Here is a 25,248-nt window from a genome sequence, read left to right on the forward strand (position 1 = left end):
CTCTCCAGAGTCTCCTCCAGCACCAGAATTCAAAAGCATCCATTCTTTGGTGATCAGCCTTCTTGATGGTCCAGCTCTCACTTCCATACATCACGACTGGGAAAACCATGGCTTGAACTATATAAGGACCTTTGTTGGCAAGATGCTGTCTAGGTTTGTCATCGCTTTTCTCCCAAGGAGCAGGCATCTTTTAATTTCATGGCTGCTCTCACCATCTGCAGTGATCATGGAGCCCAAGAAAATGAAATCTCTCACTGCCTCCATTTCTTCCCCTTCTATTTGCCAGGAGGTGATGGGACCAGTGGCCAAGATCTTAGTTTTTTTGATGTTGAGCTTCAGACCATATTTTGCGCTCTCCACTTTCACCCTCATTAAAAGGTTCTTTAGCCTTTGCCAAGTCTTCTGCCTGCAAAACGCCCCCCCCTTGTGGCCCACCTCGCAGGGGTCTGGCAAGAGCAAATCTAGAACCCAGAGATATCTCAGTACAGACTCTCTGGCCCTTGGCACTTAGCCCAGTCGCAGGCCACACACCCTCCTTAAGGACACAGGCCCTTTCCCACACGCCCTTCACATTCTTGAACTGCAATCATGCCCAGAATTGTAGCATTGGAAGGGACCCCCAGAGTAATCTAGTCCAACCCTCTGCAATGGCAGCAATCATAGCCGCTTGCATCGGTGAATTGCAGGAACCTCTGGTGGAATCTCACTTTGTTGTGCAAAGGCAAGAACCAGCCCTGTTGCTCCCCATCCCTACACTGGGATAAAGGTAAAGGGACCCCTGACCATTATGTCCAGTCACAGACGACTCTGGGGTTGTGGCTCTCATCTCACATTACTGGCCAAGGGAGCTGGCGTACAGCTTCCAGGTCATGTGGCCAGCATGACTAAGCCGCTTCTGGCGAACCAGAGCAGCGCACGGAAACACCGTTTGCCTTCCTGCCAGAGCGTTACCTATTTATCTACTTGCACTTTGACGTGCTTTCGAACTGCTAGGTGGGCAGGAGCTGGGACTGAGCAGCGGGAGCTCACCCCGTCATGGGGATTCGAACCGCCGACTTTCTGATCAGCAAGCCCTAGGCTCTGTGGTTTAACCCACAGCGCCACCCGCGTCCCTCCCCCCCCCCAGGATATGGCCCCCCCAAATTTCATGGCCACACAGAGCATTCCTCCAGTGATCGGGCAGGAGGTGCTCCAACCATCACACAAGCCCAGTTCAGGATCCCCCCGAACCTAGGACCCTCCTTGCCCCTGCCAGGCACACAAAGCAAGAGTGGCTCTGCGCATGGGCAGAGGTGCTTTAGAATCATAGAATCCTAGAGTTGGAAGAGACCACAAGGGCCACCGAGTCCAACCCCCTGCGAAGCAGGAAACACCATCAGAGCACTCCTGACATATGGTTGTCAAGCCTCTGCTTAAAGACCTCCAAAGTAGGAGACTCCACCACACTCCTTGGCAGCAAATTCCACTGTCAAACAGCTCTTACTGTCAGGAAGTTCTTCCTAATGTTTAGGTGGAATCTTCTTTCTTGTAGTTTGGATCCATTGCTCCGTGTCCGCTTCTCTGGAGCAGCAGAAAACAACCTTTCTCCCTCCTCTATGTGACATCCTTTTATATATTTGAACATGGCTATCATATCACCCCTTAACCTCCTCTTCTCCAGGCTAAACATGCCCAGCTCCCTTAGCCGTTCCTCATAAGGCATCGTTTCCAGGCCTTGGACCATTTTGGTTGCCCTCCTCTCTGCTTTGGCGCCCCCATCTAGTAATCTGCGCATTTATTACAATATTATTTATTTCTTGCATTTATATCCCAACTTTTTCTCCAGGGAGTTCAGGGGGGGCGGGTGTGCTTTCCCCCCTCCCCACCACAACCCTGCAAAGAAGGCGAGGCTGAGAAGCAATGCCTGGCCCGAGGCTTGTTAAGTCTCAGCGGTGGCGTCCCGCCCTTAGACGGCCTTCCAGACGACACGCGCAGTGACTCAAGAGGCAGCCAGTGCCCAAAGGGCCCCACACGTCATCCCCTGGCCTCGGGGACCTGTTGGCACAGCTGGATTATTCAGAGGAAAGGCTGCAGGATCCGGGTGCCTTGCAGAGGCGCCTGCTCACCTGGCCAGCCCCCACCAGCCCCTCTGGGTCTCAGGTGTCCCAGTTCAGAGCCCAGCATGGATGGGGGGGGGAGAGAATGAGCCCCTGCAGCCACACAGCAGCTCTGGTTTGCAGATAGTGAGGTGGATCTGGACCTTTGAGGGTCTTGACTAAAGCATTTCCCCTGTGGAAATGCACCAGCGTCACTTTGCAAATTTATTGGCCAAGGGAGCCGGTGTACAGCTTCCGGGTCATGTGGCCAGCAGGACTAAGCCGCTTCTGGCGAACCAGAGCAGTGCACAGAAACGCCGTTTACCTTCCCGCCGGAGCGGTACCTATTTATCTACTTGCACTTTGACCTGCTTTCGAACTGCTAGGTTGGCAGGAGCAGGGACCAAGCAACGGGAGCTGTCGCGGGGATTCAAACCGCTGACCTTCTGATCCTAGGCTCTGTGGTTTAACCCACAGCGCCACCTGCGTTCCCCAAATTTATCCTAGTATACGCTTATTGCATCATCATTATCATCACCATCAAATTAGCTGCCCTTCCCCCCCTACCCAAATAATGTAATTTTGCCTAATGTGCACATTGTTTGCAAAGCCATTTTCCCTAACGTAGAATCGTGGAATTGTAGAGCTGGAAGAGACCCCAAGGTCATCTAGCCCAACCCACTGCGCAGATGGAAAGGGGTGCAGCAACACCTGGATTTAGAGCAGAGGCACCCCAGAGCTTCCGGCCTCCAGGACCCACAGCGGAGGGGAGGGGCTAGGACGGGAACCAGTTTGGCACTCTGCACTTCACTCAGAGGCGCTCTTGCCCACTTCAGCTTCTGCTGGGAAACTTGGGCGAGGCTACATTGTAGGCGGTTGGGATGGATGACCTTTGAGGTCCCTTCCAGTTCGACCGTTCTGGGATTCCACACATTGTAGGAAGTTCCCGCACACTTCCCCCCCCCCAGGCAAAGGAGAGCCTCCCCTCCCCACCCCAAAGTCTGGGCTGCCCCCTCCAACGCAGGCCTGCCCAAACACCGTGGAGACGAGTGCGAGGAGAGTCCCGGGGGGAGAGCCATCCTCCGCAGGATCCGTTTTGAAGGAGAGCAGGAGGCGAGTGCGAGTCTGATTGATAGACAGCCATGGCAGCCGGAGATGGGCGGAAAGGGAGATTCGGGAGACAAGGCGAGACGGGCGGCTGGGGAAGCTGCCTGCCTGCCCTCTCCTCTCCCGTCAGCAGGCAGCGCCAACCTTGGGCTCCTCTCCAGAGGTCAGCAGAGGAGGAAACGCACCAAAAATGCTCCCTTCAATCTCAGAGCCCTCCCTCGACACAAAGGGAGGCAGTGAAAAGAGGCAGCGGCGCTCTGCACGAGCTCAGGGGACCACCCACCCTCACGCCAGTGATTGTGGGGCAGAGTGCTGGCTCTGGAAAGGGAGCCCAGGAACAGGTGGGCTGGTGCAGGGGTAACTGCAATGTTGCCTACATGGACTGGCAGCCTCAGCTTTCCAGGGTTGCCGGCAGAGGGCGTTCCCAGTCCCTCCGGAAGAGGCCACTGGCAAGTGAAACTGGGACCGCCTGCCACCGAGTGACTGGCCTTCTTTTAAAAGGATGCAAGTTTCTTTTATATATATTAATTTCTATTAGTTCTCCAAATTTTAACAAATTGATCCAAATTATTTAAATTTAATACAATTAAAAAACAATAATTAGCTTCCCCGCGCCTGCTGCAAACATATGTCCATTGCTTCCTGATGTCGCCACTTCATTCTTCTTCTTTAATCACCTTCTTATCCTTCTATTAATTTTTATCCATCCAAGTTTCAAGTCCTCATGATCGTGAAGAATGAACGAGCTTTGGCAGCTCCCTATGTTCCTAAGCTATTCTCAAGTAAGGCTTGAGCTGTGTGCTGCAGTAGTTAGAGGGTCAGACTAGGGCCCAGGAGAGAGGAGCCTTCGAACCCCCCTACTCAGCCATGAATAATAATAATAATAATAATAATAATAATAATAATAATAATAATTTATTATCTGTATCCCGCCCATCTGGCTGGGCTTCCAATAAAGATTAAAAATGTCACACATTAAAAACTTCCCTGAAGCGCCTGCCTCTCAGCCCACCTCTCAGGGCTGTTGTTGTAGCGGAGGAAGAACCATGAATGACACCCCTTAACTGCCAGGGAGAAAAAGCTGGGCTCTCTCTGCGATAAATAAATAAGCCAGCATGACCAGTGGTCGGGGCGATGATGGGACTAGTGGGGAAGGCGCCCCACCCCTGACCAGGACCCTAAAGCAGCTGCAGCAAAAAGGACACCCTCCAGAGGCTGTGGGGCTGTTCCTCCAGCCAGCCCTAGCCAGCAGGGCCAATGGTCAGAGACAGCAATGGGGTACAAAGTACAGCCGCAGATGTCTGCATTTCCACGCAACTCCCTGGTCTGTAGGGAGCTGAGCTCCTCCCTCTCCCCACGGGAGGAGGGTTTTAATCGGACTCCCCGCCAGCTCCAGATTTAGGGTGGTGCAGGCTAATAATAACTGGGTGCAAAATAATAATAATATTAATAATAATAATAGCTGTTTTATATGGATACCGACTGAGAAGATGCCTAAAACGCAACTGTACCAATTATCATTAAAATAATAGTTGGGGCAGAAGAGCTCAAGATTTAGTCCTTGCTCCGGGCGCCATGTTAGTGGGACGCGGGTGGCGCTGTGGGCTAAAGCCTCAGCGCCTAGGGCTTGCCGATCGAAAGGTCGGCGGTTCGAATCCCCGCGGCGGGGTGCGCTCCCGCTGCTCGGTCCCAGCGCCTGCCAACCTAGCAGTTCGAAAGCACCCCCGGGTGCAAGTAGATAAATAGGTACCGCTTACCAGCGGGAAGGTAAACGGCGTTCCGTGTGCGGCTCTGGCTCGCCAGAGCAGTGTTGTCACGCTGGCCACGTGACCCGGAAGTGTCTCCGGACAGCGCTGGCCCCCGGCCAATAGATGTGAGATGGGCGCACAAACCCCAGAGTCTGTCAAGACTGGCCCATTCGGGCAGGGGTACCTTTACCTTTACCTTTACCGGGCGCCATGTTACCAAAGTCCTTTGCTGTTCCTCCGCACCCATCCCCCCCCCGCCTCCGTCTGTTCCCTCCGAGCGAACCCGGCAGGTAAGTGGCAGGCGGTCTGCGTGGGCAGCCCAGGCTGGCAGTTTCCACACAGCGCTAATCAATTTGCAGTCAGACTGCTATTATCTCCCGAGTGCCACTCACAATATTTACGCCGCTTCTTACAGGAGGTGGGCAGGAAAACCTCAGAGCGGCGGCAGCGAGAGAGGCTTCCTTGCTACGGGGCCAGGAGACGTCAAAACGTGAGGAGAGCCAGCAGGATCAGGCCAAAGGGGCCCCGTCTAGTCCAGCCTCCTGTCCCCACTCACAGGGGCCAATTGCCCCAAAGAACTTGGGAATGCAGATAGACTGTCTCTGGAGCTGGAGGTTCCACAAGGACCACAGAAGATCCTGGCTGCTGGATCAGGCCAAAGGGGGCCCGTCTAGTCCAGCCTCCTGTCCTCGCAGGGGCCAACCACAGATGCCTCTTTAGGGAAACCTGCAGCAGGATCCGGGCACGAGAGCAACCCTCTTGTCTCCTGTAGCTTCCAAAAACATTGCTCCCTCTTCACTAGGGAGACAGGGCATAGCCAGTGTGGCTAGCAGTGGCCCTCAATAGCCGTGTCCTCCTGGAATTTGTCCAGTCCTCTGGTTTGGAATTCTGAGAAGCACCTAAATCTGCCCAGAGGTTGTGTGTATGTGTTTTACAATCAAGTACAGTGGTACTGTGGGTTAAACCACAGAGCCTAGGACTTGCCGATCAGAAGGTTGGCGGTTCGAATCCCCGCAATGACGGGGTGAGCTCCCGTTGCTCAGTCCCTGCTCCTGCCAACCTAGCAGTTCAAAAGCACCTCAAAGTGCAAGTAGATCAATAGGTAGCACTCTGGTGGGAAGGTAAACGGCGTTTCCATGCGCTGCTCTGGTTCGCCAGAAGCGGCTTAGTCCTGCTGGCCACATGACCCGGAAGCTGCACGCCGGCTCCCTCAGCTAATAAAGCGAGATGAGCGCCACAACCCCAGAGTCGGCCACGACTGGACCTACTGGTCAGGGGTCCCTTTACCTTTACCTTACAGTGGTACCTCAGGTTGCGAACAGGAGCCATTCCAGAGCCCCGTTCGCAACATGAACAGAATGCAACCCGTGTCTGTGGGTAGTGATTCGCCACTTCTGCGCATGACGTCATTTTGAGCATCTGCACATGCGCGAGCGGCAAACCCGGAAGTAACCCTTTCCGGTACTTCCGGGTCACCTGAAAAGATTTAACCTGAAGCAAACGTAACAAGTGGTATGACTGTATTCATTAAATTTTTACGGACTAAATGAATGAAATGATATATAGATCAATGCCCCCCCCAGTCAATTCTCCACAGTTACAGCTAGTGGGATCGCTCAGTCGGTGGAGAACGAGGCTCTTAATCCCAGGCTTGTGAAATATTCCTGCTTGGCTATTCCTGCTTGGCAGCGGGCTGGGCTAGATGACCCTCGCGGTCCCTTCCAACTCTAGAATTCTGTGATTCCGCAATCACCACTGCTTGGTCACCTAGAAATTATTCCAATTCGTTGCAGGTGACCAGACAAGAAGCAAACGCTTCCATGCGCCATGGAGAAAGAGTGTGCTATCAGAACCAGCCTTCTCATCTCCATCCAAGAACCTCCACCATGTTAATCCTGGAAAGCGTTTGCCTCTATAGCAGGGTTGCCAACATTTTTTTCTGCCCTTGCTCCTCTGCAGTTAACAACTTAACTTTGCTTTGCCAAGGAGATAAAGCTCCTGGCTGCTGTGAAAAGGCCGAGGAGCAGAGCGGCAAAAGTTGGCAACCCTGCAGAAGAGCTGACCCCATCTGATATCCCCGAATTGCAACATGGGATAGCGTTGGGGGTGTTTACTGAACCCCTGTAAAAAGAGATTGAGTTTTGCTCTGTTTTCAATGGTCTCCCTCCTCTCCACACACACACACAATTATCTTTAATCTTTTCTGTTTTAAATTTCCCCCATCCTTTCCCCTGAAAAAAAGAGAGGAGAAAATGAAAAATAATCCATGCGGACAGAGAGAGAGAGAGAGAGAAAAAAAGGCCTCGGAAAATGAATGAATATTTCAATTTGTGACACACCATTGTGGGGAGAAGCCCTGCAGGAGATTGAAAGAGGGTGGGGTGGGGGGGACGGGGGGGAGGGGGAAGAAGAATGACTTTCATTTAGATAAAATACAGAAAATTATTTAGCGAGAAATGAAGAGTGATGAGGCTCATCCAGCCGCCCCTGCCTCCTCCTCAGCCTCAGCCGTATCTGCCCCCCCCCCGTAAACACTCCCTCCTTCTCAGGATAATTTCAATACATGCAGAGCTCCTTTGCTATTCCAGAGATGCGCCTGGGGGGGGGCTGGGACCTTCTGCATGCAGCGCAGGTGCTCTAACCACTGAGCTCCAGCCCTCCCACATAGGGAGCTGCCTTCTCCCCAAGTCAGGGCCTCGGTCTGCCTGCACTGACTGGCAGCCACGGCTCTCCAGGGTTTCAGGCAAGCCCCCCCCCCCCGAGATGCGGGAGACCTTCTGCATGCAGCGCAGGCGCCATGGGCCTTCCCTCAAGTCCTTGTGATGATGATGATGATGATAATTTTTTATTTATATCCCACCCTCCCCAGCTGAAGCTGGGCTCAGAGCGGCTAACAACAGTAAAATAAAACAGCATCTAAAATCATTTCATTACAGTGGTACCTCGGGTTAAGTACTTAATTCGTTCCAGAGGTCCGTTCTTAACCTGAAACTGTTCTTAACCTGAAGCACCACTGTAGCTAATGGGGCCTCCTGCTGCCGCTGTGCCGCCAGAGCACGATTCCTGTTCTTATCCTGAAGCAAAGTTCTTAACCCGAGGTACTATTTCTGGGTTAGTGGAGTCTGTAACCTGAAGCGCCTGTAACCCGAGGTACCACTGTATAATCACAGGGAAAGTTCTGCCCTTCTGGATGCCAGGCAGGTGATCGTCTGCAGAGTCACACCCCAGCCCTGCATCCCATCCACAGATATCTCCCCCCACATCCTTCCCTCTAACACCTGGGACGACCACCAGTTTGCCCCAGTCCAAATGCCTTCTCAACTGGATATTGACACACAATGGCCATTCGCCACGATTGTCCTGTTCTCCCTCTGGATCCTAAGTGGGGAGAGTTCTGCTTTCGCACTCAGGTCCCGCTGGCAGGTTTCTGTTTGGGGCGACTGGTTGGCCACTGTGGGAACAGGAGGCTGAGCTAGAGGAGTCCCCTTTGGCCTGATCCAGAGTTTGAAATACAGGGGTGTGTGTGTGTGTGTGTGTGTTTTAAGCTCATAATGCAGATCCGAGTCCTTCCACCTTTGCATTCCCAGGCATCCTTGGACTACAACTCCCATCACCCACGACAACTGAACTGACGCAGGACGATGGGAATTGTAGTCTCACAGCATCCGGGCAGCCAAGGGGGAAGAACTCCAGCCTGGATTATATCTGGCGTAAACCATAGCTACTTTCGCGCGGTCAAGATTGGATCATGCCCTGCGCCTAAACAAGGATCAGGATTCATCATCATCGGTGGGGCTGACCACCCCATGGAAGCAAAAAAAGAGAGAATTACACACAAAAGGACATCCATCCCTCTGGAACCTCCCTGATTAACACAATTTCTTCTACATGCCTTTATTTCAGAGTAATCCCCCCCCCAGTTAGTCCCCCCCTCTTCTCTCCTTAAATTGGCTTCAATAGAAAGCTCTCTTTCCGGTGCTGCTCAGCCCCAAATAACTCAGAAAAACCACCCGAGGGAGGAGGCCTCAGGGAAGGGGGGGGAGAGAAGCAGAAACCCATTTTGGCTCTCTTTGAGAGGTCCCCCTCCCTGCATTGCAGAGGGGTGGACTAGATAGCTCTGGGGGTCCCTTCTAATTCTGAGGTTCTACAAATCCCACCCCTGCCCCCTCCCCCATTTGAAAATCCCAATTTCTCTCCTTTTCCCCTCCAGGCTATGCAAAGAGGCTGCTTCTCCCCCTCCCCCTTCTTCTTAATTATAAGGAATGCGGTCACAGAGGGGAGGAGCTCGACAACTCAGCTCCCCCCCCATGCAAAAAATGAGTGGGATCTCAGCCAGTGAAGGGCCCAGAGATTTCTACACACACACACACAATAATTCAGTCTCTCCCTCCCCAACACACACACACACAGCTTTCTTCAAAAGAGGATTTTTTTTGGGGGGGGGGAGATTATAGCATTTTAAAGAGAAACACAGTTTGGGACCCCCAGCCCATCAGAAGACACCTTTTTTTTCCTTTTAGCAAGGGGCTTGAAATATTGCAATAATGGGGCTGCCTCCAATGCTAGCCGTGCTCGTGAGTAGACCTACCAGGTTGTATTCCAACTCGGAGAATTGTGGAGTTGCGAGGGATCCCTAAAGGTCTTCTAGTCCGGCCCCTTGCAATCCAGCCTCTTTAAAAATCTCCAGTGAAGGAGAGTCCACGCCTTACGCCTTCCATAGGAGTCCCTTTCACAGCCACAGCTCAGTTCTACTCAAGAGTAGGCCCACCGAAATCGGCGGACCCAAGTTAGTGATTTGCGTATTCCAATTCAATGGGCTTTACTCGGGAGGAAGACGAGCACTGAACCCCATCCAATGGAATTGAAGGAAATGGCTGTCTTAGGTCCATTAATTCCAATGGGTCTACTCAGAGTAAGAGGGCATAAGACCATAAGGAGAGCCTGCTGGGTCAGGGCAATGACCCCTCCAGCCTCGGAGGGGCCAACCAGATGCTCCTTTTGGCAGAATCTGAACTCAAGACTCTTTCCCACTGCTGCGCATTCAGAACCATTGCTGCCTCCGGTGGTTTAGGCAGACAAAAGCCACTGGGGCAAAGAGTAGCCTCCTCCATTAATTCACCCAGTCCTCTTTCAAAGCCATCACTGCCTCCGGCAGCAGCGAGTTCCACAGGTTAACCACGCACCATGTGAGGCTTCCGAGGACCAGAGAGAGTCCTCATTATCCTAAAGTCAAGGACCTCCCCGCCACGTAAAGGACCTGGCGTAAACCATAGCTACTTTCGCGCGGTCAAGATTGGATCATGCCCTGCGCCTAAACAAGGACCAGGATTCATCAGCATCGGTGGGGCTGACCACCCCATGGAAGCAAAAAAAGAGAGAATTACACACAAAAGGACATCCATCCCTCTGGAACCTCCCCGAAATCTGCACCAGGCCCAAAGCCACCTTGCCCCCAGTCCTGTCAGCCTTGGTGGCGTCCAAAGGGTAGACTGCCGCTGAAAGGGGAGGCTCTATTGGCGTGTTGCAGTGGCGCAAGGAACCTTCATCTTCCTCCGTCCCACAGCAGAAGTGGCCCAAGGCAGACTCCACTCTGCTGGCCTTCTGCAAGCCAAGCACCTTCAAGGTTTCACCCACCACGGTCCTCCTAGCTCAAGCCCCACAGACTCCAGAACAGGGACCCGGAGCTTCTGTCCACACGGCGCATAGAGGGCTTGGTTGCGGCTGAGAGGACCGCACAGGTATAAACGCACACATAGAATAGAGAGGCAGTGTGGTGTAGCGGCTAGAGCATCAGACCGGGGCCCCAGACACAAGAGGGCTTGAACCAGGAATAACAGCTCAGCTGCTAGAGCACGAGACCCTGAATCTCAGGGTTCTGGGTTCGAGTCCACGGTAGGGCGGAAGATTCCTGCCCCGCAGCGGGTTGGTCTAGATGACCCTGGTGGTCCCTTCTAACTCGAACATCTTCCCCTTTGGCCCTGGGTGCGAATTCGGGCCCCGTCTCTATCCTTCTCGGCCTGACCTCCCCTGCAAGGTTGTTGTGGGGGTTAAATGAGGAGGGGGGGGGAGACCCAGGCATGCTCAGCTCAGAGAACAAAAGGAGGGATATCAAGGCAAGAGATGAGGCGGGGAAAGGGGTGGGGAACCGACGCCGCCCCCCCCGCAATGCTGCTGAACTACAACGCCCCCCCTTCCACCCCCAGGAGTTGTGGGGAGTGGCAAAGCTCCCCCCCCCCAACAAGCCCTTTGCAGCCGCATCCCACCAGGCTGGGGCGGCGAGGCGCTCAGCCCCCCACCCCGAATCTGCAGAGAGAAGAGGTACGGCCATCAGCGCTGATTCAAGTGCCCCCCAGCGCCCCCCAAACCGGCACCAGGCGCTCTCGCCACCCCTCCCTCATTTTCTCTCTCTTCCAGCCCCCCACCCGCCCCGCAAGTATGGGTCACGACCAGCTCCATCCTCGCTTGCAGCCAGCCCCAAGTCCATCCTCCACGCCAACAGCGCCCCCCAGGACCAAATCTTTTCCGGCGTGCGCCTTGGAAAGAATTCTCCCCCTCCGGCTGGATTGGAAGGCGGGGGGGGGGAAGGTTTGGGTGCCTGGGAAATCCCCCCCCAATCCCCCATCCCCACTCCTCCTCCTCCCCCCACTTCACATCTCCTCCCCCTGACATGTTTTTAACTTTCCTTCAGGCTCCCAAAATGAAAAGGGGAGGGGAAAAAACACATTTCCCTCCGCCTCCTCCCACTGGGATCCCTCAAACATCGCCCCCCCCCCCGCGCGCGCACCCAGATCGAGTCACTTTCACTTTTTCCATCTCTATCTCTCTCTCTCTGCCCCCCCCCCACCCGCAAATGAAACCCTTTAAAGCCCTTTCGGCCTGAACTTTTTCCCCACATCAGCCAAAAAACCCCCAGAGTTTGGCTTCCAAATGTGGGGCGGGTGTGAGATGGAAGGAGGGAGATGGGCTTTGTTTTGGGGGTGGGTGGGGAGGGCTGCTGGCTCGTCTCTCTTTCCGGATGGAGGTTACTCGCGAGTCAGGATCTCCTCCTCCACCGCCCCGCAATCGCACAGAGTTCAAGGCTCCCTCCTCGCGAGTAACGCGGTCTTTCTAAGGCTGCGGATTGCCTGGGAGCGAAGCCCACAAAGCAGGGAGCGAGGAGGATCGGGAGAAAACGTGGCTGGATCCGCCGCCTTCCTCGCCCACGATGCACGAGCCTAGAGGACCGATCCACCGCTCTGATCCCGATCCTACTTTTTGGGGGGGGAGTGGGGGGCTTCATCCAGTTAACTTCGCCCTCGTCCTCCAAACAGGCCCGATCCTTTCCCCCCCGGACCCTTTAACGTTCGTTTCGCTCCCGCCCCGGCCGCAGAATCGGGGCCCCCGTTTTTAAAATACCTCTCCGCCCAAAAAACCATCAGCTTCATCGGAGTTTCCCCTCCTGTTTACACCCGTTGCAAATCCGAAGCGGGGCCGGGAGCGACTCTCTTTCCTTCCTTCCGCCCCCCCCCCCAACTACCCTCCTCGGAAGCAACGACGCTCATCCCCCCATTTCAGTCCGACTGCACCCCCTTTCCACGATGAGCACTGCAAATCCAGACCCCCCCCCAAAAAAATCCAGCACCCGTGGGAACGCCTCTCTCCTTTCTGGGGAGTGGGGGGGTCCTGGGATCCGCTCCACACTTTTCCTAAATCTCTCCCCCCCCTCCAAGTTTTTTTCTCCCGGAGGGGAGCGAAAAACCTCGCCTCTCCCCGGCGCGCCACGAACGGAACAAGCCAGCCTCTCGGTTCCGCGCTGCCGTCGAGGCGCAAAACAAGCGAGAGAAAAGTCTCTCTCCGCTCCGAATCCGGCTCCGGATTTACCTTGGGCGAAAGCGGCGTCGGCTCCCGTGAAGACCCACAGCACGGCCAGGACCAGCATCGCTCCCGGAGGGCCGGCCGGGGTCCGTCGCTCGCTCGGGGCTCCGTCGTCCGCCCAGCAGCTCCGCCGCCGCCGCCGCCGCCACCAGCAAGTCCGGCGGGGGACCCGCTCCGCTCCGGCTCCGGCGCCTCTCCTGGTAGCACAAAAGGCGGAGGAAGGAGGAGGAGGAGGAGGAGAGAGGGAGGGAGGCAGAGAGAGAGAGAGGGAGGGAGGGAGGGAAGAAGGAGCGCGCCGGGAACCACTTTGGGATGGAGGGAGGAGGAGGAGGAGGAGGAGAAGAGAGCGAAGCAGGCAGCGCCGGGGGAAGAAGGGAGAGAGGCGCTCCGGATTGGCCTCCGCGGGAGGAGCGGGCGGAGGAGGCGCCGAGGCGCAACCCGCTTCTCCGGCCAACTTGGGCAAAGTTCTGGCACGTGTGGACGCGGCTCGGCAGGGGAGGCCCCGATCCGGATTTACTCCCGTGTAAAGGCTCCTCAGAGGGACGCGGGTGGTGCTGTGGGTTAAACCACAGAGCCTAGGACTTGCCGATCAGAATCCCCATGACAGGGTGAACTCCCTGTCCCAGCTCCTGCCAACCTAGCAGTTCGAAAGCACGCCAGCACAAGTAGATAAATAGGTACCACTCCGACGGGAAGGTAAACGGCGTTTCCGTGCGCTGCTCTGGTTCGCCAGAAGCGGCTTAGTCCTGCTGGCCACATGACCCGGAAGCTGTACGCCGGATCCCTCGGCCAGTAAAGCGAGATGAGCGCCGCAACCCCAGAGTCGGCCACGACTGGACCTAATGGTCAGGGGTCCCTTTGCCTTTATCTTTAAAGGCTCCTCAGGCGTAGGCCTTGCAGATGGGGCTGGTGGGGACGGCGGCGTTCTCCAACCCGGTGCCCGCCAAATGTGAGAATGACAGAAGTGAAGAGACCCTAAGGGTCGTCCAGGCCAGCCTCACGGAGATGCCATATGGTTGGATGGCAAAGGAGCAGAGGGACGATGAATTCAGCCTCTGGGGTGGTCAACTTGGGCTGGCAGCCGCTGGCCTGGGTTCCAGGTGGCGCGGATGGTCCTTCCCTGCTTGGAAGCTGGGGCTTTCTGTGTGGGAAGCAGAAATAAAGTAGAATTCTAGTCCTCATGGTTCTAAATAAAGGGCTGGTTTGAACAGGAGCCTAGGAAGCTGCCTTCCCGGGTGGGAGGAAATCCCATGGATCTCAACAGCAGCTACTCCCGAGTAAGCCTGAATGTTCGCCAGCAGGGAGCGTGGGGCATGTCCAATTCTCTGTGCACAAAGCGCTCCCTGTGCAGATCAGCTGAGGATCAGTCTGATGACCGGCAGGAAGGAATCCTAGCAAAGCAGGAAAACCAGGGCTACCTTTCACGGGTCAAGGTTTGCCTTCCTGGCCCATTTGGATCCAGAACTGGCCTTCGCCGTCACTTGCGGACTCATTGTTAAAACCGTGTTTATGGAAGACAATCTTACTTGGCTAGGAGGGATCGCCAAAAAAGAACTTGAGAGCAAAGTACCTTCTTGATGTTCGTTTGTTTATTACATGACTAAAAGGTAAAGGTAAAGGGACCCCTGACCATTAGGTCCAGTCGTGGCCGACTCTGGGGTTGCAGCGCTCATCTTGCTTTATTGGCTGAGGGAGCCAGCGTACAGCTTCCGGGTCATGTGGCCAGCATGACTGAGCCGCTTCTGGCGAACCAGAGCAGCGCACGGAAACGCCATTTACCTTCCCGCCGGAGCGGTACCTATTTATCTACTTGCACTTGACGTGCTTTTGAACTGCTAGGTTGGCAGGAGCAGGGACCGAGCAACGGGAGCTCACCCCGTCATTGCGGGGATTCGAACTGCCAACCTTCTGATCGGCAAGTCCTAGGCTCTGTGGTTTAACCCACAACACCACCCGCGTCCCTATTACATGACTTGTTGTTTAGTCATTTAGTCGTGTCCGACTCTTCGTGACCCCCTGGACCAGAGCACGCCAGGCACTCCTGTCTTCATTACATGACTACCTTTTTCCTCCAAGCAGCTCAAGGTGGCCGACAGACTTCTCCCCTCACTCATTTTATCCTCTCAGCAGCCCTGTGAGGGAGGTGAGGGACTGGCCCAGTCACCACACTGAGCTTCATGGCCGTTGGGACCTTGGTCTCTCCCAGATCTTAGCTCAGCACCCTAACCACTACACTGCACTGTCTTGCTTGGAGTGGGTAGCAACCAGACATAGGGGTTCAAGTCCAGGTTCCTAGGCCCATTTACTTGAGAGTAAAGCTCCTTGATTTGACTTGATCAGAAGGTTTATGAGCTTTTTTTTTGGGGGGGAGGGAGAAACCATGGTTACATTCCTGAGTGAGTTTCCTGGGAGTAAGCCGTCTCCCCCATCACATTTAAAAGACGCCTGGGATCTGGCTCTGGAGCCCCGTGTCGCTTTCAGACAGGCGTTCCCCGGATCATTTGGGGACGGGTGTCCAGGCGCCATCTGGGTTGCCGAAATCTGTCTGAGAAGTTTAGTGGTGATGGGCGTCTCTTGACGACTCTCCAGGCATCTCTGAATCACCTCCAGAGGCCGAAAGAGGCAGAGAATTAAGACATTCACACAGACAAAGGTTTCCTCAAGCTGAAGGCAGTTCAAAGTTTATTTCCCTCCTTGCAAAGGCAGTTCTCTCGCGCTCTCCCTGACCTCCCAGAGGGGTTCCTGCACAACCTTTCGGGTACTTTGCTGCGGGGTTTTCACCTCAAAGGGGCTTCCCTGGTTCTGGGACCAGAGGCCCTCTGAACTGCGCAGCTCATGGAGGCAACTGGAGGGTGACTGGGGTGCGCATGGCGAGAGCATCATCGTCCAGTAGACCTGAAGGAGCATCTCCACCCCCACCGGTCTACCTGGACACTGAGGTCCAGCGCCGAGGTCCTTCTGGCGGTTCCCTCCCTGCGAGAAGCCAAGTTACAGTGGTACCTCGGGTTACAGATGCTTCAGGTTACAGACACCGCTAACCCAGAAATATTACCTCGGGTTAAGAACTTTGCTTCAGGGTGAAAACAGAAATCGTGCTCTGGCACCGCGGCAGCAGCAGGAGGCCCCATTAACTAAAGTGGTTCTTCAGGTTAAGAACAGTTTCAGGTTAAGAACAGACCTCTGGAACGAATTAAGTACTTAACCCGAGGTACCACTGTACAGGGAACCAGGCAGAGGGCCTTCTCGGTGGTGGCGCCCGCCCTGTGGAACGCCCTCCCACCAGATGTCAAAGTGAAGAACAACTACCAGATTTTTAGAAGACATCCGAAGGCAGCCCTGCTTAGGGAAACTTTTAACGTTTGATGCATTACAGTATTTTAATATTTTGTTGGAAGCTGCCCAGAGTGGCTGGGGAAGCCCAGCCAGATGGGCGGGGTATAAATAACAAATTCTTCTTCTTCTTCTTCTTCTTCTTCTTCTTCTTCTTCTTCTTCTTCCTGTGCAGTCTCTCACATCTGGGAGAGGAAAGGGCCAGATTTTAAGGCCCACCCCTTCTCTCCTTGCAGGGTTGAAGGCATCTTCCCACAGGCAACAGCAGAGAGAGAGAGAGACAGCCTGTGGCCCTCTTCTTACCTGGGCTATCTCATCCAAAGGAGCATCTCCACACACCCCCCCCAGCTTGGACCCTGAGGTCCTCCTTCGAGGGTCTTCACTGGGTCCCCCCCTGCAAGAAGTGAAGTTCCAGGGAACCAGGCAGAGGGCCTTCTTGGCAGCCAGATGTCGAGGAGATAAAGAGTCACATCACTTTTAAAAGACACCCGAAGGTCCAGGGATGTTTTTAGTGTATGATGTTGTATTGTGTTTTTAGTATTTTTTGCAGGGAGCTGCCCCCAAGTCAGGCCTTGAGTGGAAAGACACCCGCCCCCTTGCACCCACCCACCCACAGGTTGTGTGTTCAGTACGACAAGCCACCACAAATCGGAGCCGTGCCAACGGGGCGCTGAGGTTGGCAGAGGGCCAGCATGCCAGTCAGCGCTGTTCCCCACTAGTGGAGGACGGCTCCCCACAACCCCCCCCCCCCACCACACCACTAGATTCCTGGATCTGCCCTTCCCTGTCTTTCCATTTGGACCCATTCCAAAGCTCTGCCCGCCACCTGCCTAGCTGCTTGGCATATAATTTATGTCCCCCCCTTTTGCCCAAGAAGCTCCAGGTGCCAGGCAAGGTTCTCCCCATAACCCCCACCCCCCACCCCGAAGCCAGGCTGAGAGGCAGTGACCCGCCCCAGCTTCACTCATGGCCAGTGAGGATTTGAACCCCGGACTCCTGGGTCCCAGCCCGGCCCTCTAACCACTAGGCGACACTGCGCCACGTTCCTCCGGGCTCCCCCCCCCCCAGAGAAAACACCAAAGACAGGGACGTCTCCTCTGAAGCGCCTGACCCTCTCCTGCCCCGTCTCCCCGCCTCGCCTCGCCTCGCTTCCCCGGCTATTGGCTGGCGGGTGGCGGGGAGAATTCTGGATTCCTCCTCTAGTCTGCTTTGCCCCAGGCGGTGGTCTCCATGGCAACGCGGCTGCACCCCCCCCCAACCGCCAAATCCCCAGGAAGGGGGCTTGGAAGAGGCAGGGAGGGGGGGGAGCAGAGAGGGGATTAATCCTCCTCCTGCGCGCGCCCCCCCCCCGCCGCCTGCCCACTAGGCTACACCACCCTGGACGGGGCAGAAACTTTGACCTTCCCTTTGATCTGGAAGTTAGGATCGCGCAGGGGGTCTCTGGAAGCTCACTGCTGCTCTCTGGCGGCCAGAGGGGGGCACGGCGACCTCTGGCGGAAAGCAGCAAAGATGTGTCTTCGCTCGCGTCCGCACGCCCCACCCCGAAGGATCCTGGGAAGCGTAGTTTGCCAGGGATGCTGGGGGTCGCGGCTCTGTGAGGGGTGGGCTAGAGTTCCTGGGGTGCTCTGGAGGGACCCAGAGAGCCCTTGTGGCTGGCAGCCCTCTCCGCCTCTTCCGTGAATTTGCCTCATCCTCTGTTAAAGCCACCCAGGTTGGTGGCCGTGGCTGCCTCCAGTGGGAGGGAGTTCCGCAGTCTAACCCTGTGCTGCGTGAAAAGGGGGCTTTCTTTTATCCATCTGGAATCTGCCAACATCCAGCTTCCATGGATGTCCACCAGTTCGAGTGTTAGGAGAGAGGGAGGAAAACTTCTCTCTGTCCCCTTTCTCCATGCCAGGCACAATTTTATAAACTTTTATCATGTCTCCTCTGATTTGCCTCTTCTCCAAACCAAAAAGTCCCAAGTTGCTATCTTTCCTCATAGGAGGGGGGCTCCATTCCTTTGATTATTTGGGTCGCCCTTTTCACACACTAAGGGACACGGGTGGCGCTGTGGGTTAAACCACAGAGCCTAGGACTTGCCGATCAGAAGGTCGGCAGTTTGAATCCCTGCTACGGAGTGAGCTCCCGTTGCTCAGTCCCTGCTCCTGCCAACCTAGCAGTTCGAAAGCACGTCAAAGTGCAAATAGATAAATAGGTACCGCTCCAGCGGGAAGGTAAACGGCGTTTCCGTGCGCTGCTCTGCTTCGCCAGAAGTGGCTTAGTCATGCTGGCCACATGACCCAGAAGCTGTACGCCGGCTCCCTTGGCCAATAAAGCGAGATGAGCGCCACAACCCCAGAGTCGGCCACGACTGGACCTAATGGTCAGGGGTCCCATTACCTGAGCCCCAAATCCCGAAGAGCTACTGCCGTTCAGTGTTGACAGTATTGAGCTGGGTGGGACCAGTGACTTAGGATATTTTTAAGTCCCCTCCTTATGATCCTCCTGGCTTTTGTGGTGCAGGTGGAAGGCAAGAAGAGGAGGCTGTTCAGCCATGGCCCTTGTGTTCTCCCACTGCCCAGCACATGTAATTAACTTTTTAATTCATTGGTCAATCAATTAACAGCCAAGCAGGGGGGGCTGCCTTCTCGCCAGAAATGAGCTTTATCTTTCAGGCTAAATCACAGAAGACGGAGCCAGCTTGTTTTCTGCTGCTCCAGGGAGTAGGAGCCAAGCAAGCGGAGTCAAAATGCAAAGAAGGAGACTCCAAGCAAACACCCGGATGGGATTCTGTAGCTGGGATTGCTGCATTGCAGAGGGCTGGACTAGATGACACTTGGAGACCCCTTCCAGCTCTGCAATTTCGGGATTCTTTGAAATAAACCACACTTTTAAAAGCGTGACAAAGAAAAAAGGCCAGTGTTATAGTTGGTAGCCCTCAATATAGTTTAGAAAGAAGCACATTTGGCACTCAGGAGAGCTCACACCCCCTTTCACGGAGAAATGGGCTTCTCGCGCAGACGGCAGATGGACCGCACGGTCTCCTGGCAAAGGAGCTGTCCGAAAAAGCAACATCAACTCCTCGACCCGTTTTGCTGGCTTTGTCCTTGAGCAAAGCTGCTCCAGAATGCCATGCTCACATTCCCGCACTTTGCGCTGGGGAAACCTGGACCTCCTAGGCTCCCTCGCCTTCCCTGTCTCGCCTCCTTCACACGGATCTGGGACCAGCGGAGGGTTATTTTTAGACAATTAGCTGTGTCAGTTGAACTAAGTTAACAGGTGAGGCAGGAATAATTTGCTCGAGGGAAAGATGGTAGGGGAGAGGGGAGGAAAGAGAGATGTCGGAAAGGTTTGCTCTACGGAGGATGAGCCGGCAGACGAGGGCCTGTTCACACAGCCACGTGGGAGACGGGTGGGCAGCAACCACGTTGGTGGTAGGCTGAGCATCTCACAGGACCATGTTCGGAGGCAGCGACATCGCTGAACAGCAGTTGTTTGAAATGGCTGGAGGTGAGAGGGCTCTTAAATGCTGGCTGCCAAACTGGCTGGCCACTCTAAGAACCGGACACTGAACTAGACGGAACCCCTATGGCCTGTTTCAGCAGCTGGGCTCTATTCATGGGGCCTCCAGGCCCAGGGGCAGTCTGGACATTTGACCACTGTGAGCACAGGAGGCTGGACTAGATGGGCAGATGAGAAGATTCAGCAGTCCTGGCTTGTGTACTTATAGAACCTCCCAGGCCAAGGACAGTGATGGGCACTTTGCCCACCTGTAGAGGAATCACCTTGCCGACAAAGGTCCGTATAGTAAAAGCTCTGGTTTTCCCAGTAGTGATGTATGGAAGTGAAAGCTGGACCATAAAGAAGGCTGATCACCAAAGAATTGCTGCTTTTGAGTTATGGAGCTGGAGGAGACTCTGGAGAGTCCCATGGACTGCAAGAAGATCCAACCTCTCCATTCTGAAGGAGATCAGCCCTGAGGGATCACTGGAAGGACAGATTCTGAAGCTGAGGCTCCAAGACTTTGGCCACCTCAGGAGAAGAGAAGACTCCCTGGAAAAGACCCTGATGTTGGGAAAGATGGAGGGCACAAGGAGAAGGGGACGACAGAGGACAAGATGGTTGGACAGTGTTCTCGAACACAGCATGAGGGAGGCAGTGGAAGACAGGAGGGCCTGGCCTGCTCTGGTCCAGGGGGTCACGAAGAGGTGGACACCACTAAATGACTCAGCAACAACAACAAAGAGGAATCGTGTGGTGTTTCTGCGAGATGCAGCAGTTAAGAGGACATCATCGCCTCATAAGAGGAGTCTGATGGGTGTGACCAGCAACCCATTTAATGGAGCATCCAGTTTTCACAGTGGCCAAGCAGAGGCTGGTTGAGGAACCTGGAATCGAGACCCCAGTGCAGCAGCACTCCTGCATTCTTTGGCTTCCAGCAACTGGTATTTGAGAAACACTGCTTCCTCTGACCGTGAAGGCAGTGCAAAGCCATCCTGATTAGCAGTCATTAATAGTCATCTCCTCCATGAATGTGTCTAATCCCCTTTTAAAGCCATCCAGGTCGCTGGCCACTGCAGCTTCCAGTGGCAGGGAGTTCCACAGTTGAACTATGTTTCCATCTGTCTTGAATCTTCCCTCAGCAGAGTGCTTGGGTGTTTTAAGCCCTAATTCTACACCATATCCGCGCTCCAGTTCTGAGTCGACAAAGACTTTCCCACGACAGCTCACAACTGAGCCGCCCTGAGGTCATCTGTCCGCACTTTCCCCTGGTGTCCTTGTGTGAGCCGCCCTTTGGCTTTTGCCCCCCGGCTGTTTCAGAGAAGCCTCCCCCTCCCCAGCCAGCCGCCAGGTCCAGCTGTCACGGAGCAGTGAGGTAAGAAACGAGCAAGACTAATGAATGCAATAACAGCCACTTAAAATAAAGTATGTTTTATTAAAAGCAATAATGGCTCCTCGTGTCGGGGACGTGCCATGTGGTTTGCTGCCGGACCGAGAATGACAAATCGACAGTCCCCAGACCCCTCTGCCCTTTGGAGATATCTGCGGACGAGGATTTGGCCGGCTTCCACCCCAGGACTGAATAGAAGAGCAGAAGAAGGACCTGCTGAATCAGACAATGTCTCACCTAGCCCAGCCTCCTGTTCTCACAGTGGCCAGTCATAGGAGAAGCCCCCCAGCAGGACCCGAGTGCGAGAGCAACTCTCCTCTTCTGGGATGGATTGATTGGTGGATTGAGTTTTCTCACATGCTGCTTTTGCGCAACGAGCTCCGCCAAAAGTGGCTTGCGGCAAACATCCAAAACACCAAAGTGCGGAGCATCAGAAATGCAAAATATTCAAAATACAGAGCAGGCCTGTAAATTCAGAAATGAAAAAAAGCAACGATTTGGTGAACACAGAATAAATTCAATATCACAAAATGATCCCGCTTAATTACATAAATACAAAGCAAAACAAGCTCACCATTTTCTGGCCCTGGTCTTGCTGCGCTGCAAGGAGTTTGGCCTAAATAAAGCACAGAGAGGAGAGAAAGATGGCAGGCAGCTTGCTCCTTCATGCTTACTCCAGAGGAGACTGGCAGCAGCAGGAGGGCAGTGGTGGTCAGCCTCTTCTCTGCCCTCCTGCAAGTCCAGCTGCTGACCCATGTCTTATTGCACTAGGATTCAGGAGCCTTCGAATTTGTCCAACCCTCTTTCAAAGCCACCCAAGTTGCTTACCATCCCTGCCTCCTGTGGCAGCGAGTTCCGCAGATCAACTCTCTTCTGCCTGTCCTGAATTTCCCAACACTGCCTTGCTTTGAGGGTGTAGTCTGTTTGGCTGCTACTATGAAAACAGGGTGCTGGACAGGATAGGCCCCCTTTGGCCTGATCCAAAAATAATTCTAAAATGATAGAAAGAGATTTTCTAGGCTAGAGAGAAGTTTTCCTTCATCTTGCATTAACTCTGGAACTGATGGACTTCCAAGGAACCAGAACATTGAGAGATTCTAGTTACAGGTAGGTAGCCGTGTTGGTCTGCCATAGTCGGAACAAACAAACAAACAAATTCCTTCCAGTAGCACCTTAGAGACCAGCTAAGTTTGTTCTTGGTATGAGCTTTTGTGAAGAAGTGTGCATACACAGGAAAGCTCATACCAATAACAAACTTAGTTGGTCTCTAAGGTGCTATTAAGGGACGCGGGTGGTGCTGTGGGTTAAACCACAGAGCCTAGGGCTTGCTGATCAGAAGGTCGGCAGTTCAAATCCCCGCGACGGGGTGAGCTCCCATTGCTCGGTCCCTGCTCCTGCCAACCTAGCAGTTCGAAAGCACGTCAAAGGGCAAGTAGATAAATAGGTACCACTCTGGCGGGAAGGTAAGGGGTGTTTCCATGCGCTGCTCTGGTTCTCCAGAAGCGGCTTAGTCCTGCTGGCCACATGATCCGGAAGCTGGACGCCGGCTCCCTCGGCCAGTAAAGCGAGATGAGCGCCACAACCCCAGAGTCGGCCACGACTGGACCTAACGGTCAGGGGTCCCATTACCTTTAGCCATGTTGGTCTGCCATAGTCGGAACAAACAAACAAACAAATTCCTTCCAGTAGCACCTTAGAGACCAAGTAAGTTTGTTATTGGTATTGTATCTGAAGAAGTGCGCATGCACACAAAAGCTCATACCAATAACAAACTTAGTTGGTCTCTAAGGTGCTGCTGGAAGGAATTTTTTTTATTATTGGGAGATTCAGGAGAGATAACAGAAAATACTTCACGCAGCACAGAGTTAAACTGTGGAACTCCCTTCCACTGGAGGCAATGGGGGTCACAAACCTAGATGGATTTTTAAAAGGATTAGACAGAAGCCGGGAGCTGGTCTCACGGTCCGGAGCTGAGCGCTTCCATATCCACCCTGCAGAGGGCAGTAGCGGCACGCATTTCCCTAACCGATGGACCACACTGCCATTCCATGGGCAAAGATGGAAACCGTCTCTCTCTCTGTGTGTGTGTGTGTGTGGAGCCCTCCAGAAGGCAGCTCTGAACCGCGTTGCCAGTCCGGTGGCTTTCTGAAGAGGGTCTCTTTTGGGAAGGCTGGCGAATCAAATTAACCGGCTCGCCAGGCACAATTACGGGGAAGCCCGCGGTGTGAAATGCGTCAAAATTAAAACCCGCCGCGCAGGGAGCCGGGAGCCTGCCGCTTGCGCAGAGCTGGCTGCATCAGGTGGCGGAGGAAACGGGGGGGGGGGAGAGAAACGGGTTCATCCGCAGTGCCAAGGAGGCCCCCCCCCGGCCCCCGCTCCCATAATTCTCTCTCTCGCCCCTTGCCGGCACTGGGCCCTGTGTGGGACTGGCAGCCTGGCCGTGCGCAGCGTGGCTCTCTCGCTTCCGCACAATAAAACGCATACAGAGCCGTAAAATTGCAGGGTCGGAAGGGACCCCGTGGGGGCATCTAGTCCAACCCCGTGCAATGCAGGAATCACCTTCGGACACGGGCAAGAAAAGCAGGGATGCGGGTGCCAGGAAGGACAGAAACAGGTCAAAAGAGAGCGCCTTTGAATGTGTTGTGCATTCAATTATTTATCGGGCCCCATCCCACTTAACAGCACGGCCTCCGCATAGTGTTTTAGGCCCTTGGAGAGCTCTGGGGCTTTAAGGAAACCCACCCGGTGCACTGAGGTGGCCACAGTGTGAAGGTCGTGCTTGCTGCCCTCTCGGCTTACATGCCGCACTCCCCAAGGGAGCGCCGTCCAGGGCTCAAGAACGTCGGGACAGCTCTGAATCAGGCCGGGGGGGCCCGTCCCAGTCTCTGGAAGCCGCTCTTGCGCTCAGGTTCCCGGGCTTCCCTTCGGGGCCCCTGGCAGAGCAGCGTGCTGTGCCGATGGAACCTCCAGCTCCATGGCAGTCTATCTCGAATCAAGAGGCCGGGCTGGATGCTTCTTCCCCTTTGGCCTGACTCGCCCAGGGAGAACCTCCACGCCCAGCGGCAGTCTACCTCTGAATGCCAGAGAGTGGGGGCCGCACAACTGGAGAGCTGTCTTTGCGCTCGGGGACTTCCTTTTGGCGCGCCTGCTTGGCCACCGGGCGAAGAGGAGGCTGCGCGAGGCGGGTCCTGATCCATCCAGCAGCTTCTTCTTGCAAACCCGAAGCCGGGAAGCCTGTCCGGGCTCCCTTCTCGCCGCCTGCCTGCCTGCCTGCCTGCCTGCCTTCCCTTCCTTCCCTTCCTCCAGCGCCTCCGGCACAACAGGCTCCCCCCGCCGCGCGCCGAGCCCGATGAAAGCCCATCTGTGACAATCATCATAACAATCATGGCGATATTTATACGGAGCCTAATGTCTCCGAGCATCCTCGAGGAAGCCCCGCCGAGGCGGGCGCGGCGCCCGCGGCTCATTACGGGCAGCCCGAGGAGAAAGAAGGGGAGGCGGGCGAGGGAAGGAAGGAAGGGAGGGAGGCAGGCGCTCATTACAGCTCTTCTTCTCCTTGCCAAGCGGAGCGGGGAGTGGGGGGCAGCGCTTATCCCACCCCTCCCCACAGCGCACTTGGCAGCCGGGGCCTCTGCTGCCCCGAGGGGACAGGGTCGTGGAATGGTGGAGTTGGAAGGGACCCCCAAGGGGCATCTAGTCCGACCCGCTCCTGCAACGCGGGAATCGCAGCTAACCTGGAGGAGGAGGGGCAGGTTTTGTGCACCGGTGGAGAAAAAGCGCGGCGGGATCTGGCCCACGGGCTCGATTCACCAGCAGGAATCACCTACGCAAGCTTCGTCCCAGGACACGGGGAAAGAGGGTTCAGCAGGGAGTGGGGTTTTCTATCCGAATCACGGGTGGGAAGGATTAGGCCCCAAAGCGGGCGCAACAAATGCGAAGCTCTCTGCTTCTGGCGCCCGGGATCCTTTCCAAGCTACGGTCCCCCTTAGCCACAGCGCTTACCCCCAAGCCACGCCCCCTCTCCCAGACCACACCCCCATCTTTAGGCCGCTCCCATATCCGCAGGTCACGCCCCTTACCGCTCTTGCTCCGCCCCTTCTTTGAGTATTTCTACCTGGTTGGAATCTGTCCTTGAATGCAGACTAAATTTTGCATCTTGTCCGCTTGGCCGGAGGATAGAGGTGCGGGGGTGTAAATCAGCATATGTTGCCCCACCCACTTTGCTCCTGGCCCTGCCCCCCCAGTGGCATGCGCCCCCCCCCCT

The 25,248-nt window shown here is 55.0% G+C and overlaps 1 protein-coding gene and 1 long non-coding RNA gene across 2 annotated transcripts in view; one reads left to right on the forward strand and one right to left on the reverse strand.

Annotated features, from left to right (window-relative positions):
• Positions 1 to 12,991, reverse strand: part of KIRREL1 (kirre like nephrin family adhesion molecule 1) — a 107,641-nt gene extending 94,650 nt beyond the window's left edge. Inside the window, exon 1 of the mRNA XM_082202153.1 lies at positions 12,791 to 12,991. Within this exon, the coding sequence (XP_082058279.1) occupies positions 12,791 to 12,848 (58 nt within the window). The 5' untranslated portion in view covers positions 12,849 to 12,991. The remainder of the gene's footprint in view (positions 1 to 12,790) is intronic.
• The window catches only part of LOC309520733, a 274,646-nt gene that overhangs the window by 164,169 nt on the left and 85,229 nt on the right, over positions 1 to 25,248 (forward strand). The window lies entirely within an intron of this gene.

This window comes from Podarcis vaucheri (assembly GCF_965113315.1).
Source record: "Podarcis vaucheri genome assembly, chromosome: 16".
In the NCBI taxonomy this organism is placed as follows: Eukaryota; Metazoa; Chordata; class Lepidosauria; order Squamata; family Lacertidae; genus Podarcis; species Podarcis vaucheri.